Source organism: Octodon degus, unplaced genomic scaffold (genome assembly GCF_000260255.1).
Source record: "Octodon degus isolate 3935 unplaced genomic scaffold, OctDeg1.0 scaffold00255, whole genome shotgun sequence".
Lineage (NCBI taxonomy): Eukaryota > Metazoa > Chordata > Mammalia > Rodentia > Octodontidae > Octodon > Octodon degus.
The window spans coordinates 2,101,529-2,123,351 of NW_004524831.1; the positions used below are offsets into that span (position 1 = coordinate 2,101,529).

The 21,823-nt window shown below is 39.8% G+C and overlaps 1 protein-coding gene, 1 pseudogene and 2 gene segments (V, D, J or C); all 4 read right to left on the minus strand.

Annotated features, from left to right (window-relative positions):
- Window positions 1-9,566: 9,566 nt before the first annotated feature.
- LOC101583240 lies at window positions 9,567-10,068 on the minus strand. The segment is given in 2 exon segments: window positions 9,567-9,880; window positions 9,985-10,068. Coding segments are annotated over 2 exon segments (360 nt in total).
- A 1,624-nt stretch (window positions 10,069-11,692) lies between these two features.
- LOC105740984 (calmodulin-A-like) lies at window positions 11,693-12,194 on the minus strand. The gene is made up of 2 exons (XM_023706419.1): window positions 12,167-12,194; window positions 11,693-12,132 (listed from the first exon to the last, which is right to left on the minus strand). The coding sequence occupies exons 1-2, from the start codon at window positions 12,192-12,194 to the stop codon at window positions 11,693-11,695; spliced, it is 468 nt and encodes a 155-aa protein (XP_023562187.1).
- A 5,368-nt stretch (window positions 12,195-17,562) lies between these two features.
- Window positions 17,563-18,172, minus strand: LOC101587288 (annotated as a pseudogene).
- A 2,239-nt stretch (window positions 18,173-20,411) lies between these two features.
- LOC101583634 lies at window positions 20,412-20,943 on the minus strand. The segment is given in 2 exon segments: window positions 20,412-20,746; window positions 20,848-20,943. Coding segments are annotated over 2 exon segments (381 nt in total).
- Between the last annotated feature and the right edge of the window lie 880 nt (window positions 20,944-21,823).

Below are 21,823 nucleotides of genomic sequence, written 5' to 3' on the forward strand. Positions count from 1 at the left end.
TTGGGGCTGTGAGCTCCCCCAACCCATGAGCGAATTTTCAATCTAGATCTGGAGAAGAAATTTGCATATTGGGTGCACACTTCCTATATGAAGCAGGCACTGATGTCAGGCCATATCTGATCTTTAAGTGCTACAGAAAAGAACCTCTTATCCTGAATTCTAGTTGGGGCTAAAGCTGTGAGATGTGGTTGTTTCCAAGCCTCAGCTCAGTTTCTGAAGCTGATTTCAGAGGAGTGCTGGATGCAGGGTGATGACGACCCCACCTTCCCGGGCCAACATCAGCTGCGGCTACATTGTTCTCCATTCTGTGCTAATCCCAACTCCTCCTTCCTGAGGGCTCTGGTGCCGCTGCTTCAGGATAATATTACACTGTTTATTACTGTGTCCCCCTCACTAACCTGTGTCCTCCAGATATCCATGATGGTCAACAGCTTGCTTTCTTGACATTTTCAGTGTCAAGTCAGGTTCACCTGCCTCCTGCTGTGAAACATCATGTGACACAAGTGCCACCTGACCAGATCCAGCAGAAACTGGAAATAAGGATATGTGCTCTGTGCTTTCCTCACAATGAAATTCTTATTCATTTGGGAAGAGCTAGAGACCACATGTGCTGTGTCCTGGTTGAACTCTCCCTCTTATTTTGAGGATGAGTTCTATATCCAAAGTACTTATCTCCTTATAGTTGTCCCTTTTTAGTCAACTACGTATGACAGACACCTTGTACATAGTAACAATGTCTCTAAAATTCAGCTTGAACACCCACTTGCTAATCATATTGCATCCACATTCTTATTGTTGGCTAATGTTCATGAAACAGTGCTTCACATTTTAGACTGAGCTCTTGTGTTCAACTTTAACTCACTGCATAGATCAAGGTGGACTCCAATGTATGTGAGCATTCTACGTTGCCCTCCTGATGGCCAGATTGACAGGGTTGTGACTCTATTTCTTATTCCTCCCAGCTAAGGAGAATGTTCCATCCTTTGATGAGCATCTTTATCTTTCCCATGTTCCAGCTGCTGGAATTAAAATTTTAGATTCAGTTAGTAAAAGAGAATATGTTTGCCCCTCTGTCTAGGTTTAGCATAGTATTTCTTAATACAGTTTCTTATAGTAGTAGGCACATGTCATGAATTGCAGAAAATATTTTGGCTTAAATACACACCATATTTACTGATGTATTCATCAGTATGTGGATGGGCATTGTAGATTTATATCTCAGCTACAGAAAATTGTTCTCATATGAACACACTACAAATTAAGATTTGTTATTTTAAGCAATGAATAGGAACACATGAGCTGAGGAGAGAGAGAGAGAGAGAGAGAGAGAGAGAGAGAGAGAGAGAGAGAGAGAGAGAGATTTGTTGGGTTGTAAGAGAACTCCAAGTAGACACTCATGATCTCATTTGCCCTCTGATGTGGTGTTTGTTTCTTATTTCTAAGGTGTATTGAGAGCGGTGGTTGTGGATTGGCCCTGAGCTGATTCCACAGGTGCTTGCTGCACTCTGATTTCCACTATGACATTGAGACTGGGAAAGATGTTTGGGGAAGAAACAGCATTAGCTTATATCTGAAGATCAGCCATGCTGTACCCAGCATACAGTAGTGCCAAGGTGACAGCCTCCAGAGAGATGGAACCAGGTTAGGAAGGAGAGGTGGAGGTCTCCCTAGTTAAGCAGTTGGATTTTAAGCAAAAACATTTGCCCTAGTTGTAGAAAAACATATTTAAAGTTATGTAAGCAATGAGAAACACCTTATTAATTCTGAGACAGTGTTAGGTTGCTGTTTTTGAAATTTTGTTGTATTAGCATATGTTTAAGTTACATAATAATTACATTCATATTTATTTTTGTGACTACAATGGTCCCTTTAATTCACTGTATCAAAACTGCATAAACTATGATTGGACACTTTCAAAATGTTGCCTTCGAATTAGTGACTCCAAATAATATTGATAAATTATTGTAGGTGTTCTCCTGCTGGGCATAGCGCCCTACCAGAGAGGTTTTTTTTTTCCAGCTAACAATGATGTTAGTAATTCTGTCTGCTACACATGGCTTAATAAATACCTGAGAGAAATTCATCTTAGAAAATTAATGAATAGAGGGATTTATTCTAATGGTGTTTGTAAATAGGATATCATGTCCACATCTTGTACAGCAATTAACCACTAGAAAGAATGTATGCAATGTGTTAATTATTGAAACTGTCCTACCAATTTGATTTGAAAAGGACAAGCTTGCATCACCATCTAGAGTGTACTTGATACTAATGTTACAGCTACCTATTATAAAAACTTACAAGGATTAACCCGGAAAAAAATACATTTTGAAACAGAAAATGACAAGACACAGAAGCAGAAAAAGGAGGATATCAGAAAATGGAAAGATGTCCCTGCTTCATGGATAAGAAGAAGCAACATTTTCAAAATTATCGTACTCCCAAAACTGTTACACAGATTTCATGCAATCCTGTTCAAAATACTATTAGCACATGTCACTGATCTAGAGAAAAAAACTGAAAATTTACTTGGAAAGAGAAGAGACCTCGAGTAGCAAAGGCAATCCTGGGCAACAAAAGCAAAGCAGAAGACAGCATAAGCCCTGACTTGAGAGTGGACCACTAAGCTGCTGAGAAACCAGCATGGTTCTGACAAAGAAATAGACCTCTGCATCAGTAAAGCAGATCAAAAGATGTATACACAACTACAACCACACTCAGCCAAATTCTCTTTTACACAGGGGTCAGAAGCATGCACTGGAAGAAGGATACCCTTTTAATAAATGGTCCTGAGAAACTACCTTTTTACTTGCTAACAACTACCACTAGATCCAGTTCTATCACCTTGTACTAAACTAAAGTCAAAATGGATCAAAGATTTAAATACTGAAACACAAACACTAAATTCACTGGAGCAGAAAGTAGATACAAATCTTGAAGACATATGTGTAGGCACAGATTTCATGAACAAAACTCAAACTGAATGAAAAGTACTTAAAAGATTCAACAACTGGGACCTCCTTTTATTACAAAGTCTTTGCTCACCAAAAGAAACCACCAACAGAATGAAAAGAAAAACGGTTAGCCTTTGTCCTTCAGACAAATTACTTCCATCTAGAAAAGATGAAGAACTGATAATAGGCAGGATCCAATAGAAGAGACAATCCAAGTTTTGGAATCTGAGATGAATACACTCTTCTCAGATGAGAAATACAAATGTCAAAATATAAGAAAAAGTATTCAACGTAATTGATCATTGAAGAAATGTAAATTAAAACAAAACTGAGGCTTCATCTCACCCCACAAAGAATGACTGTCACCAAGACATCAATTAATGCGCTCGCTTTGGCAACACATATCCTAGAATTAGAAAGACATCAACTAATACCAATGGCTGATGGAGCTCTGGGGATAAAGAAGTCCCTCTCCATTATTGGTGGGCATGTAGTTTGGTACAACCACTGTGGAAATCAGTGTAGAGATTTCCTAAAACACTAGGATTATAGGTCCTATTAAACCCATCTATTCCCCTTTGAGGTATTTCCCTAGAAGAATTAAAAATATCATATCACAAAAATATATGTGCACTCATGTTTATAGCAGCACAATGTTAAAAGCTATATATTGGAAACAAACCTTAGCACCTACTGAAATTCAGGGTGCAGATCTACTTGATGTTATCTCTGGACGTGGTGAATCAACCTTTCATGGAGTCTGTGTAGTACATTTTACTACTATGGTAATAGATTGTTGCAATCTGCTCCAGCCCCTTCCATGGGGCTTGGTGGATCTGTTTTATGCCAGAGCCCATGAAGTTGAATCCCGCTGTGAGGTAGGACAGTCTCAGGGACCCTCCAGGCTGCACCAAGCATCCGCTGGACTCCACCAGCTGCACCTCAGCCTGGACACCTGCAAACACGGAGACATTCTACTCAGGAAATCATCACAGAGGTCCACTGTTCATCCCACTCTTGTCCACTCAGGTGCTCAGTACGTTTTGTACTAAATAATTTCCCTTTCCAAATGGCAAACAGGAAAACCCAGCTCAGCGCAAGCTCCGTAATGAGCCCTCTGTGTTCAGTTCTAGTCAGTGTGGTGATGGCTGGCCTCCAAGGCTGAGCTCTAATCGAGAGCCTCAGGTCAGAGCAGAGCTGGTTTTCGTCAGCAGAGGAAGACCCTCTTTGCATGGCCTCCTGCTATATATCCCGTTCTGCGGAATATCTATATCTATATCTATATCTATATCTATATCTATATCTATCTTTCCTTTTCTCCTTTTCCCCATCCCTGTTCTTTCCTTTTCATCTGTTTCTTCCCGTTTCATAACATCTATTGTGCAATTTGTATCGCTTTAATTCTTTCGGTTTTTTACATTGGGAAGATAATACAATGTTTAAATTTGTAAATCTGATTTATTTCACTTATTAATATGGTATCAAATTCTTTACCTATAAAAATCCTCGGGTTTATCCTTATTCATTGCTGAATAAGGATACTTTATTGTATAAAATTTCCACATCTCGGTTACCCATGCCTTAGTTCATGTGCATTTGGTTTGTTTCCACTTCTGCCGGGCTCTGGGAGCCCCTCCGACCCGCCCAAGCCCAGCCCCTTCCAGTGTGTGGGAGAACTTCCATGCTTCTCTGCACCTGCTGGACCTCTCTGGACCAAGTACAGCTCCCGCCGCATGAGTGAGACCTTTTGCCGCACTCTGGGGTCCCTTTCACCCCTCCAGAGCCAGCCCAAGCCTGGCTTGTGAGTGAGAACTTCCGCCGCGCTCTTGGGGACTCCTTTAGACCCGCCCAAGACCAGACCCAGTGAGTGTATTGGAGAGCTTCTGCGCTCTCCTGCACCCCCTGAATCCCTCTAGACCCAGCCCAGGCGTGGCATACAGGCCTGGGGTGAAACTCTGCAGCTGAAGTCCCTGTACAGAGACTAGGGGCCAAAACCACCCAGCTAATCCAGGAGCAGAACATCTTGCCAGAGGGGCAAAACAGGTTCACCTCCAAGGGTTGCAGCAGGAAGGAGCTGAGCACAGTAGCCAGACCCAAGCTAGACACAAATGGATGAACTCAAACTTAGTAGATCTGCACCCTGAATTACTATTTCGCTGTACACATGATTTATACATATTCTTTTTCACAATGTCTTTTTCAAATCAATTTTGAGTTTTTCGGATTATCAATTTTGTGCTGAATTTGCATTACAGTTGTACATTCTGATTATATTGCTCATGGAAGTTTGCTATTTTGTATTCATTTTAATGAGAAAAAAGATAAAACAGCAGTGAAACAGTTTCAAAATAGGTTAGTAGAATCGTTGCGATAATGAATACATTGCATATTGTTGTCTTCATAGTAGTTATTCAGAGGACAAGATGTAGACACACCCTCTTGTCTAAACAATGTTAGTACAAACCTTTCTTCTCCATGAACTAAGAGAAAGTAGCTGTTTATCTCGCCTATCTTGTGTATACATATATATTTTTTCCACAACAAAACAGTATTTTATTTATACGTTTGCAAAGTTAGTAACATGTGACACAGGTTTTCTAGTGACTAATAGCTGACTTTAACTAGACAGGATGTTTATCTCAGGACTGAGGTAGCTTGTTTGTTTTAGGCACTGAGGTCTAGTTCCACCTACATGCATTTGATCAATTTCCTATCTTCCCTGGCTCCCAACATATCCATCTTTTTTGTTTTGTTTTGTCAAAGATGTGTGTTCCATTGCAGTTAGAGAAGCTGTGTTTGGAGAAGTCATTAAAGGACCTTTTCATACTTGATGGAATTTTGCTATTTTAATCTTGCCATTGCACTAATTATTACGATGTATTTAACAGTTAGCATGTGAAAGTTTGGAAATTATAATCATTTTTCTAAGGCTAATTGATATTCATTTTCCTGAATTTATTTCCTGATTATTATGATATTTGTGGAGATTATGTTGGATATAAAAGTATTTTCTTAACAAATAAAGATAGAACATAGTACATTGTGATAATAATAGCACTTTTCTTGGGTTCATACTATATACGACAATAATAGCAACAAGTGAAAGACAATGCATCTATATTTGTTTTTTAAGAAGGTTGCCTAAAGTATTTTAATGGATTTCAATAAAATTATTGTGTAAGAAGAACTAATAGGGAAATGCAACTTCCATGAGTAATCACAGACCACATTATTATGCTCTCTAGGAGGAGGAAGAGAGGTGGAGAGAACAGCTCAAAGCTGAGAGTGTGTTGTTATTAATGGTAGTAATTATTCTCTACATTTGAAGACCAATCTGTGACATTCAAAGTTTATACATTCACCTTTTCTTATTTCAACTTCACAGACATTTTGTGAAGATAACAATATTTTTTCCATTATACAGATTAGGAAGCTGAGTTTCTGACAGGTTTTCTCAGCCAGTCATACTTCCGGTAAACTGAAGAGCCAGAATGCTGTTCAATTTTCTAGACTCCAAATTGGGTGTCTTTTAAATCATACCATTACTTGCCTTGTATGATGCTTTACTTCCCCCTTTTCCCATCTCCCCAATCCCCACCTTGTACCTTAGAATGAAAAAGAAATGGATTAGTTGGTTATCAGAACATTGAAATGGGCTGAGAACTGCCCCATGATATATACCTTTATGGCCACTTTTCAGAACCCTGGAATGCACACTGGACCTGTACATATATCCCCTACCCTTCTATTCTTAACTCTTGTTATACCTCTTCCTCCTCCTTCCTCTTCTCCTCCATCTTTTTCTTCCCACCTCTTCTAGAGAAAGTGGGTGAACAGGAGAGCAGAACTCACAGCCTGGGAGCTCTGGATCATATTCCTAAAGAGCTTTCTGAAAACAGGAGCTGTCATACCAGTGTCCTTAACTGGAGGAGCTACTGCCGACCTCTCTGATTTTTCATTCAAGAAATGGACAAGCCATTGGAAAATCTCTCAGAACACTGAGCTCGAAGTTACCCCTCTTAATATAGTTGACTGGATTAGTTAATGAATTAATTAATAAGTCACATTACTCTAGACTAATACATACACCAACATAGCAAGAGACTGGGAAAGTACAAGAGAAATAAAGAAAGCACAGAGGCTTCCTCTGTAAGGCAGAAATATTTACTTTCAGAGCAGCATAAGTTCAGCAAACATCTGTTTGTTTAGAATACAAGCAATGAGAGAACTCAAAGTAACCGGAATGGTTTCTCAGAATTTTAAAAGAACAGTTGATGCTCTTAGCCATAAGATGCTCAGACCTTAGGAGAACTTAAAGTACTCTCTGAATCAATACAGCTACATTTGAACATTTTTTTTTAACCAGAGTTTATTATTCAGCTGATGTAGTATGGTCCTCTTTAAGAAGCCTCTAATTTCTTCTTTTCTTTTTCTTCCTCTCCCCCAGCTCCATCTCAAATGCTCGTTCCCATTTGAATATTTTCACCTTATTTCACAGTAGTTATTATATATTTTGGTCCTTGTTTACACTTTCAGGTTCTCACATGAGAGAAAAAATGACTTTTACACTTTTGTGTCTCATTTATTTCACTGAAGAGTATGTTCTCGGGTGCAATCGTTTACCTAGAAGTGTCTCATGATCTTCCTTCTGCATCACTGAGCATTAGATTCAGTATATAAAAAATACACATCTTCTTCATGCATTCATCAGTTAGTGGCAATTTGGGCTATTTCCAAGATTTAGCTGTTACAAACTGTGGTGCTCTGAGCATGGTTGTGCATCAGTCATTGTGGTTTGATGTGTGTAATACTTGCAGTTAGATACCAAGGAGAAGAAGGGGTGGCCATGGGGAGCCTGTAATTCTACTTTTTTTGAGGAATCTCCACACTAATTTATATAGTGGATTCATTAGTTTATACTCCCTCCAATGGGGGATGGGAATTATCTATTCCCTAGAACCCTGCCAACATAGGTCATTGGTTGATTTGTTGAAAACAGCCATTCTTTTTTTGAGTGACATGGCATCTCAGTGTTGCTTTAATTTGTATCTTCCAAAGAACCAATGATATTGGATATTTTTGATATATTTTTTGATATTTCTAATTCTTCATGTGAGATGTTTCTACTCATTTCAGATGTTCAGTTTTTGATTGCATCTTTAAATTTGGGAAGTTCTGACTCTGGCACGTCTTTGTATATCTTAGATGGTAGTCTTTTTCCTGAGGAAAAGTTGCCAAAAACATTTTCTCACTCTCTAGTGTGACTCTTCACACCAATGCAGGTTTCACTTGCTGTGCAAAATTTTTAATAAGATGAAATCCCAGTTGTTTATTTCTTGTTCATTGCAATTGGAGTTTGTTCATGAAGTCTTTGCCCACTCTAATGTCTTCAAGAGTTCTACCTGTTATATCTTCCATAACATTTAGTGTTTGATGTTCATGTTTATTTTTTATTTCTTATTTTGGCTGGCTCAGCTGTTCTGAGGGCAGGGCTGGCATGGCATGCGGTACCTGGGATGGAACTGCAGTCCCCTGTGCCTTTCTAAGCTTGCCTCAGCAGGTGCTTTAGACTGCTGAGATATCTCACCAATGCTACTGTGTTCATATTTAGATCTCTGATTGACCTCAATTTCAGTGTAATGTAAAGAAACAAATATGGGTGTAGTTTTAATATTTGGTATAGATGCACCCTGAAATTCGCCTGAAGAAACACAAGTGACCCTTTCTTCTTGGTTTCACTTTTATACCATTCAGGCAACAAATCTCCCTAATGTGGATTTTCTGTCTTTACTAAATGCCTTCAGCCACACCTATAACTGTGCTGGTCCAATTTAATTGGGTGATTCTTACTCAAGTGGATATGATCAGTCCAATATCACAGTGGGCAAGTCCTACAAAGAGGAGGGGAAGGAACAGCACAACACAGCCCCTAGACACTGTCTTGAGCCAAATTAAGCTGCCTCTCTTCCATATTTCTGAGTTCAGGGATTCATGTGGTGCTGGCACTGAGCCTTGGGACCACGTGTCCCGAGGTGGCCAAGAAGGTGAGAGGGCTGGGTGTTCTCCAACCCTGTGAAGAAGGTTGTGAAGAATTTAATTTTAAAATTAGAAGAGTTTTTCTCTGCACAGGATAACTTCTCATATTTGGGATTAAACTAGAAGATTCATTTCTAAATGATGAGCTTATGGTATTACAAAAGGTAACCTTATAAAATTTACATGATATTTGCATTTAAATGCTGTACCCATGAGCTACAGCCTCTAGCTACACATTACTTGAAGATGCATCCAAGTTATGATTATCCATTAAGTGAAATTGATACATAGACAATGACAATGGCATGACTTCTTATGCACTTATGCAATGAAGTGTAACAGAATGTTTACTCTAAATTGGCTACTTCACTGCAGCTCATGTATTGCAGGGTTGGCTCAGGTCCTAAAATGTGTGTACAGAAGGGAAACCCTAGAGGCCAAGAGGAAGCCTTCACTCCATGGCTTCCTTCACTGCACCTGCACTGGGGCCCAACCTGGTTCACTATAGACAACAGCGCTATCTGCTGACCACAAGTGCCCTCACAGGGAGGTTTTTTGTCTGGGTGCACTATTGTGTCACTTCACTGTGTCTCTTGTACAGTAATATAAGGTTGTGTCCTCAGTTTTCAAGCTGCTCATTTGCAGATATAGTGTATTCTTGCTGTTTTCTCTGGAGATGGTGAATCGGCCCTTCACGGAGTCTGCGTAGTAAGTATCAGTACTACCGATAGCTGAGATCCACTCCAGCCCCTTCCCTGGAGCCTGGCGGATCCAGTGCATGCCGTAACTCCCAAAATTGAATCCTGAGGCCACACAGGATAGTCTCAGGGATTCACCAGGCTTCACCAAGCCTCCCCCGGACTCCACCAGCTGCACCTCAGCCTGGACACCTGCAAAGACACACACATCCTGCTCAGGAAATCATGACAGGTCCACTGTTTATCCCACTCATGCCCATTCACATGCTCAGTATCTTTTCTACCAAATAATTTACCATTCAGAATGGCAAGGAGGAAAACCCAGCTCAGCCCAAGCTCCATGGTGAGCTGTCTGTGTTCAGTTCTAGTCACAGTGTAGTGACTGCTGCCTCAGGTCAGAGCTGGGCTGGTTTTCATCAGCACAGGGAGGCCCTATTTGCATGGCCTCCTGCTATACATTGACAGGTGCAGATATGTATTTTATTCTCCCTTTCTTTCTTTTCTCCTTTGCCCCACCCCACTTGTTGTATCCTATTCAGCAGTCTCTGTTCATTTCATTTTTTTTTTTTTTTGGCGGAACTAGGGATTAAACTCAGGCACCTGAACTTGCAAGGCAAGTGCTTATTCTACTGAGCTATTTCCCTGGCCCCTCTGTTCATTTCATAACATCCTTTGTACGTTTTGTATCACCTTTTTTTCCTTTTTTTCTTTTTTACACTCAGGAGACAATAGGAACTTTGAATTTGTGATTCCGATTTATTTCACTTATGAATATGTTCTCATGTTTGCCTATACAATTCTGAAGCTCATCCTTTCTTACGCCTGGGTAGTACCTCATTGTATATCAATACCTCATCTTTTATTTTTTGTCCATTCCTCTGTTGATAGGAATTTGGGTTGTTTCCAATATATAGCTTTTAAAAATTGTGCTTGTATAAACGTGTGTGCACATATATTGTTGTGATATAATATTTTTAATTTCTTTGGAAAAATATCCAGAAGGTGAATTGATGGATGTAATAGGACCTATAATTCTAGTGTTTTGGGAAATCCAAGCGTTTGTTTCCACAGTGGTTGTACAAAACTACATCCTACCAATAATGGACAAGGATTCCATTTTCCCAGCAGCTCTATCAGCAATTGTTATTACTTGATTTCTTGATGACAGTCATTTTTTCTGGGAAAGATGGCGTCTTAATGCTGTTTTAATTTGCATTTCTTGAATGATCGGTGCAGTGGAAAATTTTTTTCATACATCTATCTATTGATTTTTAAATTGTAATTTTTATTTTTTATTTTATTTTATATTTTTTAATTGTATTTTTTATTGGAAAGTGAATGAATATACTACTTGTAATGGATTTGAGGAAAATTGTGCCATAAGCAGATGTTTTTTAAAAAGTGGCTAAACAAAGTTTAATAGAAAATGTTTGTGGTACAAGATCAGCCGTACCTGGATAAAAATGTATGCTTACCTGGATAATATAGTCATTTTGTAGTAGTGCAGCTTTTAAGTGCATATTGTTGACTGTCTATAGTTCCTGTAGAGTTACAACTCCACACTTCTGCAACAACATGCTAACAATTCCTAAAGAACCTACTAATAAAGGCATAACCCAGATGTCCCCTCATTTGACCAACTCCATCTAAGTTTATTTATTTTATTATTTTTTTTCTACCCTAACCCTAACCCTAACCCTAACCCTAACCCTAACCCTAACCCTAACCCTAACCCTAACCCTATCCAAGTTTAGAGTGCAGAAGGGCATAGATAAGTTCAAAGTAAGCCACATCAACATGTTCCTTGATCCATTTTCTAAAATAAGGTATCAGGACAATGACAGGAAGATATGGGATGAAAATAATGGAGGAGTGAAGTCCTAACTACTATAATGCACATTTTTTTCAACAGTAGGGGGAAACGTTTCACAGATAAGTTACAAAGAAAGAAAATGCCAATAACCAGTTTTGTACAAGAAATTTAACACATTCTGTACAATGCCTTCACTTTGCTGTCATCATCTGCATAAAACCTTCATAGTTTCCTTGATCATCACCGTCAATATCTGCTTCCCTGATCACTCCACCAACCTCATCATCTGTTAACTTTTCTCCAAGGTTTGTCATCACATGGCAAAGCTCTGCTGCACTAATATAACCATTTCCATCCTTATCAAATGCACGGAATGCTTCTCTAATTTCTTCCTCACTGTCTGTGTCTTTCATTTTTCTTGACATGACTGTCAGAAATTCAGGGAAGTCAATTGTACCATTACCATCAGGATCTACTTCATTAATCATGTCCTCCAACTCTGCTTCTGTGGGATTCTGCCCCAGAGACCTCATTACACTTGCCAATCGCTTTGTTGTTACAGTTCCATCACCATCTTTGTCAGATAGTGAACAAGCTTCTTTGACTTCTGCAGTCTGCTCTTCAGTCAGTCAGCCATGCTGCTAGTGCTACGGGTTTCCGAGATGCAAGTGCTGCACCACTCAGCTCACTCATTCTACTCAGACTCATTTCATGTATTTATTTGCCATTTGTGTATCTTCCTCTGAGAAGGGTCTATTCATTTCAAATACCAATTTTTGGACTCTTTGAATTTCGTGGCAGTACTTTTTTCAGTCTTATATTTTCTAGTTAGAAGAATTTATTTTTCTGGAGGATGGTTGTCTAAGTTTTGTCCTACTCTGTGGGTTTTCCTTTCATTTTCTTGGTGATGTCTTTTCCTGTGCATTTTATTGTAAAATGAGAGCCCAGTTGTTGATTCTTTTAAGTACATCCATGCAGTTTGAGTTTTCATGAACTCTGGGCCTAGACCTATGTCTTCAACCTATGTACCTACTTTCCCTTCCAGTAGGTTTACTGTTTGTGTTTTAAAATTTAGATGTTTGATCCATTTTGACTTGAGTTTAGTGTATGGTGATCAACCTGGATGTAGTTTTAGTCTTTAGCATGAGAATATCCAGTTTTCCCTACACCATTTATGAGAAAGGCTTTCTACCAGTGAACATGTTTGGCCCTTTTGTAAAAGATAGTTTGGCTGAGTGTGGTTGTACTGTGTCTGCATCTTCCAATCTGCTCCACTGATCCACTGGTCTGTGTCCATGTTAGTGCCTTGCTGGTTTCTCACAGTGTCTTCATGGTCTATTTTCAGATCAGGGCTTGTGATGCCTCCTACTTTGCTTTTGTTGCCCAGGATTGCCTTTGCTACTGAAGGTCTCTTCTGCTTACAAGTGAATACTGAGATTGGTTTCTCTAGATCAGTGATATATGCTAATGGCATCATGAATGGAATTGCATTAAATCTGCATAATAAATTTGGGAGCATGGTAATTTTGAAAAGGTTGGTTCTTCCTATCCATGAGCCAGGGGCATATTTCCATTTTCTGATATCCTTTTCTGTGTCTTGTCATTTTCTATTCCAAAAGCTATTTTTCTTTCTGTATTGATCCTTAAAAGTTTTTATAGTATGTAGCTAAATCACTAATATAAAATCCTCTCTAGATGGTGATAAAAGGGCCACCCTCCTCTCAGCTTTTCTTCTGTGTCCTGGTGAAGATCCAATTGTAAGCTTTCTAAGTAATGACAGGGAGACCTTTATTGTTGCACAAGAGAAGCTTTAACAATTACGTTTGTTACAGTTTTCAGAATTATGAAATCTACGTCAACTAAATCAAGCTAAATGATTCATAATCTCAATCCAAATTATAAATACATAACCCTAGTGACATTTCCTCTAAAATCAGCTTGTATAAAACATGTAAAATTAGGGCTAAGGAGATGGCTCAGTGCAATAAGCACTTCCCTGGCAAACGCAAGGGCCTGAGTTCAATCCCCGGTTCAAAAAAAAAAAAATGTAAAAGTAATCTAATAGAGATGGTTTATGTTAGTGAAGACAATACATTTTACCAATCCAGAAAATAAAATGAAAAACAAATTAAAAGGTGTTTATTAATATATTTAACCTGAAAGAATGTACTTATCTCATGTGATTGTTGTGGGATTTTTAAAGAAGGACGTATATTTACAAACATATTTCAGTGAAAATGTGGAATTTATTTAGTGGAGCCATAAGTGTATCTAATCCATACACATTGTAACATCTGTGCTTTTTTATGTAATTTAAAATGAATATCAATGCATTATATATGCACAGATTTGGGACTTTCAGGTTCTCATGTTTGCATATGCAGAAACACACATTAATCTTTTTTACTGTACTATATCCACTTAACTCCCTTCTCATTTATCACCATTTTATTCTATTGTGTGCTCTCTTCTATTTTTATATGTTCTTTTATTTTTCTAAGTGCATTTTGTTAAATGAGGGCTAATGTCTCACCTATTTCCAAATTCTCATTTCTCCTTTAAATGTTTCCATTGGTGAAATCTGTGTTAAGATTTTCCCTCATTTTAATGATTGTTTATTGTCTTTTCTGCCATTTAGCTATTCACTGTATAACTTGAATTAATTCATGTCTCACATACACACCTAATACATGTTTTGAAGTGGTTTATAGTTTGGCTTTTTAATCTATATGCTTAGTTGTTCAGGCTTGGAGGGTTTGGGTGTTTCATTTTCATGTGAATTTTAGGATTTTTTTTTGTATTTGAGTGAGAGATAACATTGGTAGTTAATGATTGACATATGAAAATTCCTTTGGTGTGTTGCAGTTTCTACCATGCATGTCACCAATCTCATGGTGAAGCCTTGGTCCCCAGCATAACACACCATGTGGAGATATTGGGACTTTAGTGGCAAGAGCCTCAGTGGAAGGTTTTAGATCACAGGTAGTGTGTCCTTTAAAGGAAAAACAAAAACACAGACTAAAACTAATACAGCTCCACAAACACACACACAATATACTAAAGTGCTGAGCCAAAGTAAAGCTTCCATTTTCTAAGATTAATTTAATATATATATATATATATATATATATATATGCTGCATGTAGCTGAGTGAATTATCTATCTATACAGCAGTTATATCCAAATTTTTACTCAGAAACACAATGTGTTTTTCAAATCATTTCTTCCTTTTCCAGATTGATTTATGAATTTTATGCTGTATTTGCAATACATATTTACATCCTGATGATATTGTTCTTGGATTTTTGCAATTTTAATGCTACCATTTTATTAATTTTTATCATGTATTTAACAGTTGGTATGTGGAAGTTCACAAGTTTTAATCATTTTTTAAGGTTAATTGATATCATTTTTTATGAATTTTTTTCTGAATATTATAATATTTGTGGAGATTTGTTTTTGAGTGTCAATAAGACTTTTTATTCATGGTATTTTCCTAAGGCAAGGAGAAGGGAAGGAAAAGTCAGTGCATGTGTTACAAAAAGTTTAGAAAATGAGAAAGAAAGTATAGTGGGGTATAGCAAAATCAACCATCAGACACACCAGAGAAGGGGTCACCAAAGCCCAAGGGGCCTTGGTCTCGGCAATTCAGGAATGATGTGAAGGGTTAAGAGAAAGAACAGACAGTTATATACTTTCCCATCCTCCACCATCCATCCCTCTCCTCAAATTCTAGATTTCACATAAAGCTTTGATCTCTAGCAGTAAACATGGAGTTACACTTGTCTGTCTCCTATTAAACAATCTTGAGGCCACTTTGACATAAGTTTCTTACACCTGCATAATAAAAATTTCTGAGTGACTTGTATACATTCATACTCTCTTTGCTGGTCTCCTGAGCCCACTTGCTTCTCTAGGATTACAAACTGAGTAGGTCTGAGCCATGCAAACAGCAGGTGTTAGGCATGAATTGCATCCAATAACAATCCTGACTCAGGAGGTTGGGAACAAGGGGTAGGGGATCCTTGCTCCTTCAGGATTTCTGCCTAAGTCATCTAAGAGTTGCAGAGATACTTTAAGAATTAAGTAGATATGTGTGTTGGTTTGTAGATGTTCTTTAGGGGGAGAAAAAGACAAATTTAGTCTCAAATAGGACAGCTTTAGTCTCAAATAGGAAACACAAGAAAGGGGACTACAGAAGATGGTCCAAGATCCCCACTTCAAAAAGAGCCTCCCTCAACTTATTTTTCAGATCCTTTTGCCTGGTGCATAACCTTCATTCAAAGATGCTTTGCCTGTTTTCTCTCAATACAAAAATAATTTTGTAAACAATAAACCCCCCCAAAACATGGAGAAAAGACCAACATGTATTTACACAAACTAGGCCACTTAGCAATCACCAAATCAGAGACTCAGCAAAAGTCCTACAAAGCCCAGACAAACAATAATTAAAAGGGGGGCAGCATTTGGGGGAGGGCAGAAACCAAGAGCACACACACACACACACACACACACACACACACACACACTATCCAATGCATTCTATTGCATTGTCCCGTCTCACCAGTGATGTAGGTCTGCAGTGATCTCACAGCATGTAAATGAACCCCCTTTTTTCTTTTTTAGCTATCAAGACACTATTCATTACTACTTCAGCAGGGCAGTATACTGGCTCCTGGGACCACAGAGGCTCTCTTTTATGGGTCTCTCTGGAAGCCAAGAATGTCGGATGGTTCATAATTTGAGTCCTTGCTTCTTCAAATAGTCATTCCTGCCCAGCACAGAATGGGCACAAGGGTATTGATCTTAAAACTCAGCCTTACCAAATCACTTTTTTAAAAATACAAACACACACAACTTGTGTATTGTCAAGCTAGGCTTATCTATCTAGCCTAGGATGGATCAGATATGTAAAGCAAGCCCCATACCCCTAAGATTAGACAACAATCATCACATCACCTAACCTTGGCTTCTTTTCTGAGCCTTTTACCTGGCCTAGCTTCTCCTAACTTCTCTGCACCACCTTTTCGATTTAGATTAATCTCCAATCTTCCAGTCAAAGTTCAAGTTGTGGGGCTACCCCTTTAAAACCTAGACTCCTATCAAACATTTTTAAGGTGGAGGGGGTTTTAAAAGGGTAATATGGCAGAAGATTCAACTCTGATTGGCAGAAATGAGGTAGTGCACTTCATAGGCTATGCACTGCAAATATTTGCTCTCCATAGTGATAAAAACAAAATGTATTCCTGCTGTGCAGACCTGGAGCTGCTGCCAACTTATCCCTGAGATTGCTCATGTACCTGAGAACACAGTGCAGAAATCAGGGCCTTAGATTAAAATATACAAAAATACAAAGCCAGAATATTTATATTATGAAAAAAAGTTAAATGCACAAGATATGTCGTTCACACACAGTGCAGTTGGCATCCTGGAGAAAGTGGGACTCAAGGTGCAGCTATCCAAAGGAGCAACTAAATAAAATTACACTGGCCCCAAAAAGTGAGGGAGGGAGTTAGGAGGAGCAGGTCTGAGGCTGTTCTCCCAACCACCCTTTTTCTCTGTCACCACAACCCATTGCTTGGAATAGTTCCCAGCACCACATCCCAAGATTGGGTTATGAGGGAAAAAGATGCTAACCCCTCCTCCCCCCGCGTTGCTCCTGAGATGTCTTCCCATATAATGTAGTAGTTTGTGGATTGGGTCCATCAGTCTGGTCTCATGCTTAATTATTTCACCCTGGCAAGAGAAATATTACATATCCTTTAAAAGGAAAACAACTTCCTTATTCTTTTGGGGGTAAAGCCTCAGATAAAGCATGCAGGTTCTAGGGTGGTTCCCCCAGAGCCCTTACTTTTACTTGGCTAGAACACGGTTGGAGTCCCTTTGCCTCATCCCTTCCCCCAACTGAGGGAAGATAGAGTGATAGCTGGGAACCTGGGCCTGAGATATACGGCAGTGCCAGTTACCCACCCCACCCTATCCCCACTTTCACCGTTCTGCTGATTGATGCCTGCTCCTCAAAACTTCCTGATAGCAAAGAATATTCCTTTACCCACTGTGCTCAATTTTGGGCCATTGGAAGCAGGGATCTTTCTTGTTGATCTCTTCTTCGTCCTTCTGGAAGTCAGGTGGCTTTCCCTGGGAGCTGGGAGCCTGCTCGGCCTTCAGTGGATGTGAGGCCACCATGTGGTTCATGCTTTGGCAGAAGTGGTACTTCTTAGGAAGGGGTGGCTGCTTGCATTCCTTGGCATGATGGTCTAGACCACCACAGTTATAGCACCTGTCTCCATTGGATCTGGCATCTGCATATTCTTCCCCTTGGGCTGCCTCTCACTTCCAGTACAGAACACCCCACCAGGACCCGTGACTTGGATGGATCCCAGGCCCTTGGCAGACTTTTAAAAGGTGAACTCCACTGCCTTGCCCTCCTTCAGGATCTGGAAAACCTCCATGTACAGCTTACTGGGGTGTACAAAGATGTCTCTGGGGGAACGAGTGCGACCCTGGCACAGGCGGTCATGGACAAGAAGCCGAACTCCGTGCGCACGTTGAACCACTTACAGATGCGGCTGGTCCACCGCACGGGCTGCATCTGCTGGAGCCTCCTCAGGTGCCTTCTCCGCCACCTTGGTGCGGCCACCTTCAAACTGCTGGTTGGACACTGAGCCCATGGTCGTCGGCTGAGCCCGTGGCCCCCGGCCCTTGGTCGGGCAGCTGCTGGCCCCAGTGAAGTCTGGAGGCCAAGATTTTGTTACAGAAAATCGTTTCTTTTCTTACCACCTGAAGAAACAAGCTAGTATATTGTGATAATAATAACACAGATTTTTTTGATTCATACTATATATGACAGCAACAGCAATAAGTAAAAGACAGTGCAGGTATATTTGATCACATTTTTACCAGAGTTTATTATTGAGCTGATGTAGTATGGTACCTTTTAGGAAGCCTCTAATCTCGTCTTCTCTTTTTCTTCCTTTCCCCCCTACACCCTCTCCAATTCTTCTTCCCATTTGAACATTTGCTTCGTATTTCACAGTAACTATTATATATCTTCTGCCTCACATTTTCAGTTTCTTACATGAGAGAAAAATTGACATTTACACCTTTGTGTCTGATTTATTTCACTAAGTAGCATGTTCTCAATGTGCATTCGGTCACCTAGAAGTGTCTCAAGATTTTCCTTCTTTCTGGCTGACTAGTAGATCCATTGTATTAAAAAATGCACATCTTCTTCATGCGTGCTTCAGTTGATGGGCATTTGGATTCTTTCTATGATTCATCTTTTATAAACGGTGCTGCTATAAGCATGGCTGTGCATAAGTTGATGTGGTTTGATGCTTTTTGTACTTGTGGGAAGATCCCAAGGAGAGGAGGAGATGCTCAAGTGGAGCCTCTAATCCTAGTTTATGAAGAATCGCCACATTAATTTCCACAGTGGCTTCATAGGTTGCACTCCTTTCAGCCACGCAGGAGCACTGGCTATTTCTCAGAGCCTTGCCTGCCGTGGTCACTGGTTGATTTGTTAAAAATAGTCATTTGTTTTGGAGTGACATGGAATTTCAGTGTTGTTTTAATTTGTATTTCTCAAATGACCAACGATATTGAATATGCTTAATGTATTGATCTGTTATTTATGATTCTTACGTGAGAAATTTCTACTCCTTTCAGATACTCATTTTTTGATTGGGTCTTTAAATGTGGGAAGGACTGACATTTTGTTCCTTTCTATATTCTAGATGATAGTCCTTTTCCTGAGGAACAGCTGCCAAAAACATTTTTTCTACACTCTAGACTGACTCGTCACACTAATGAATGTTTTCTTTTACTGGGCAATGTTTTGACAAGATGAAATCCCAGTTGCTTATTTCTTGCAAAAGTTAATTGCAAGTGGAGCTTCTTCATAAAGTCTTTGCTTACACCAGTGTCCTCAAGAGTTCTACACGGTATATCCTCTTTTAGATTTAGTATTTCTGTTTTAATATTTAGATCTTCAACTCATTTCCATCTCAGTTTAGTGCATAGAAAATATGGGTCTAGTTTCAATCTTTGGCATAGATGAAGACTCCAGCTCCTCTGAGGAGACGCAACTGACCCTTTGTTCTCGGTCTTCCTTTCATTCAGGTAACAAATCTCCCTAAGGCGGGTATTCTGTCTTGAGTAAATGCCCTCAGCCACACCTGGGACTATGCTGATCCAATTTAGTTGAGGATTCTTACTCAAGTGGATATGATCAGCTAACTAGCAGTATAACTAGAGTAATGAGAGCACAGCAAGGCCCTCTACATGGCTGTGTTCCAAATCAGGCTGCCCTTCTTCCATACTCCTGAGTGCAGGGATCCAGATGGTGCTGGCATTGGGCCTTGAGACCAGCATCCCGAGGTTGCCAAGGAGGTGAGAGGGCTGGGTGTTTTCAGACCCTATGGGTAAGGATATGAAGAATTTAATTTTCAAATGTGAATCATTTATTTCTGCACAGGACAACTTCTATTTGAAATTAAACTACAAGATTCATTTGTCAATGATGAAGTTATGGTATTAAAGAAATTACCTTCATAAAATGTACAAGTTACTTCAAGATGTAGCCAAATTATGATTTCCCATCAAGTGAAGTTGATACATAGAAAACAAAAAAAATGAGATTATTTCATATATATGTATGCAAAGCAATGTAACCGGATGTCTACTTGAACTGGGATACGCCATCGCAACTCATGCATTGCAGGGTCTGCTTAGGTACTACAGTGTTTATAGAGAAGGAAAACCCTAGGCATCAGTAGGAAACCTCACTCCACTGTTTTCCTTCACTGCAGCTGCTCTTGGGGCCCTGCCTGATTCTCCGTGGACAACACCGCCACCTGCTGGCTCCAGGAGTCCTTGCAGGGAGTTGTTGTTTTTTTTTTTTTTTTTTGGTCAGGGAGCCCAAGTCTGTCTCCTCACTGTGTCTCTTGAACAGTAATACAGGGCTGTGTCCTCGGTTCTCAGGCTGCTCATTTGCAGATTCACCAGTTTTTTGCCGTTGTCTCTGGAAATGATGAATCGACCCTTTACGGAGTCTGCGTAGTATGTGTTACCACCATTACCAATAGCTGAGATCCACTCCAGGCCCTTCTCAGGAGTCTGCCGGATCCAGTGCATGCCATAGTTATGGAAGGTAAAACCTGAGGCCACACAGGACAGTCTCATGGATCCCTCAGGCTGCACCAAGCCTCCTCCGGACTCCACCAGCAGCACCTCAGCCTGGACACCTGCAAAAATAGAAACTTGTTTCTCAGGAAATTGCATAAATGTTCACAGTTTAACCAACTTGTGTCCACTGACACTCTGTCATTTGTTCTAAATAATTCACCTTTCAAAATCGCAAACAGGAAAACCCAGTTCATTGCCGGCTCCATCGTGATCTGTTTGTGCCCAGTCCTGATCAGTAAGTGGAAACCGCTGGGCATCCAGGGGTGGGCTCCTCTGCAGAGCTGCAGGGTCAGGGCTGGGCTGGTTTTCATCAGCAGAGGGAGGACTGATTTGCATGGCCTCCTGCTATTTGGATAGCTCTGGAGAAAGATGCATCAGAAAGGGTAGTATCCACATCTGATGTGAGTGTCCAGAGGCAGTTTACAAACAAAGAAAGTTCAACGGAGTATGGTAGATTATTTTGTGAAACTATCTTGTTGTGTAATTACTTCTTAATCTCCTTTTGTTTTTCTCCAGAATACAAGTCATTCTTTTTTGTATAAATCTTTCTTGCTTTGTAGTCATTTAAAAATATTAAAGTTTGTTAAACATTTGTGGTATCCATAGAAGACCGGGTTCTCTCTTAACATTGTCCCCATTGTCTAGGCCTGTGTCCTAATTGCAAGCTACTAGACTCTTGCTCCAGGCCCTGGACACAGCCAGAGAGGTTTACACATCAGTCAGTGAGTGGGAACTGCTGGGCATCCAGGGCTGGGCTCCTCTGCAGAGCTGCAGGGTCAGGGCTGGGCAGATAGATGCATGACTTTGCTGCTTTTTGCTCTTTGTGTAAAGAATACGGAGCCTGTGCTCATGTGTTTATGTGTCAATAAGGCTCTCATTTTTTAATGTCATTATCTATGTGTCAATTTTTATCTACCTTCATTTAGCTTTAATTTTTTATAATTTTATGTTTATTAACACACTTTGCAGTATGTGATATTCATATCAATTATGAGTCATTCGTGCATGCACATAATGCACCTTTAGTCTGTTCTCGCCCATCTTTCCAGGTCTTCCTCATCTCTTGTTGCCTCTTTTCTCCCCAAAATATTCATGTAACCATTTCCCATTATGTCTTTTATTTTGCCTTTTAGTGT

Coding starts and splice junctions, on each gene's coding strand:
- LOC105740984 (XM_023706419.1), bottom strand. CDS start 12,194: ATGAGTGAGCTGAGTGGTGCAGCACTTG. Junction 12,133..12,166: donor GCTGAGTGGTGCAGCACTTG/CATCTCGGAAAC, acceptor AGCAGCATGGCT/GACTGACTGAAGAGCAGACT.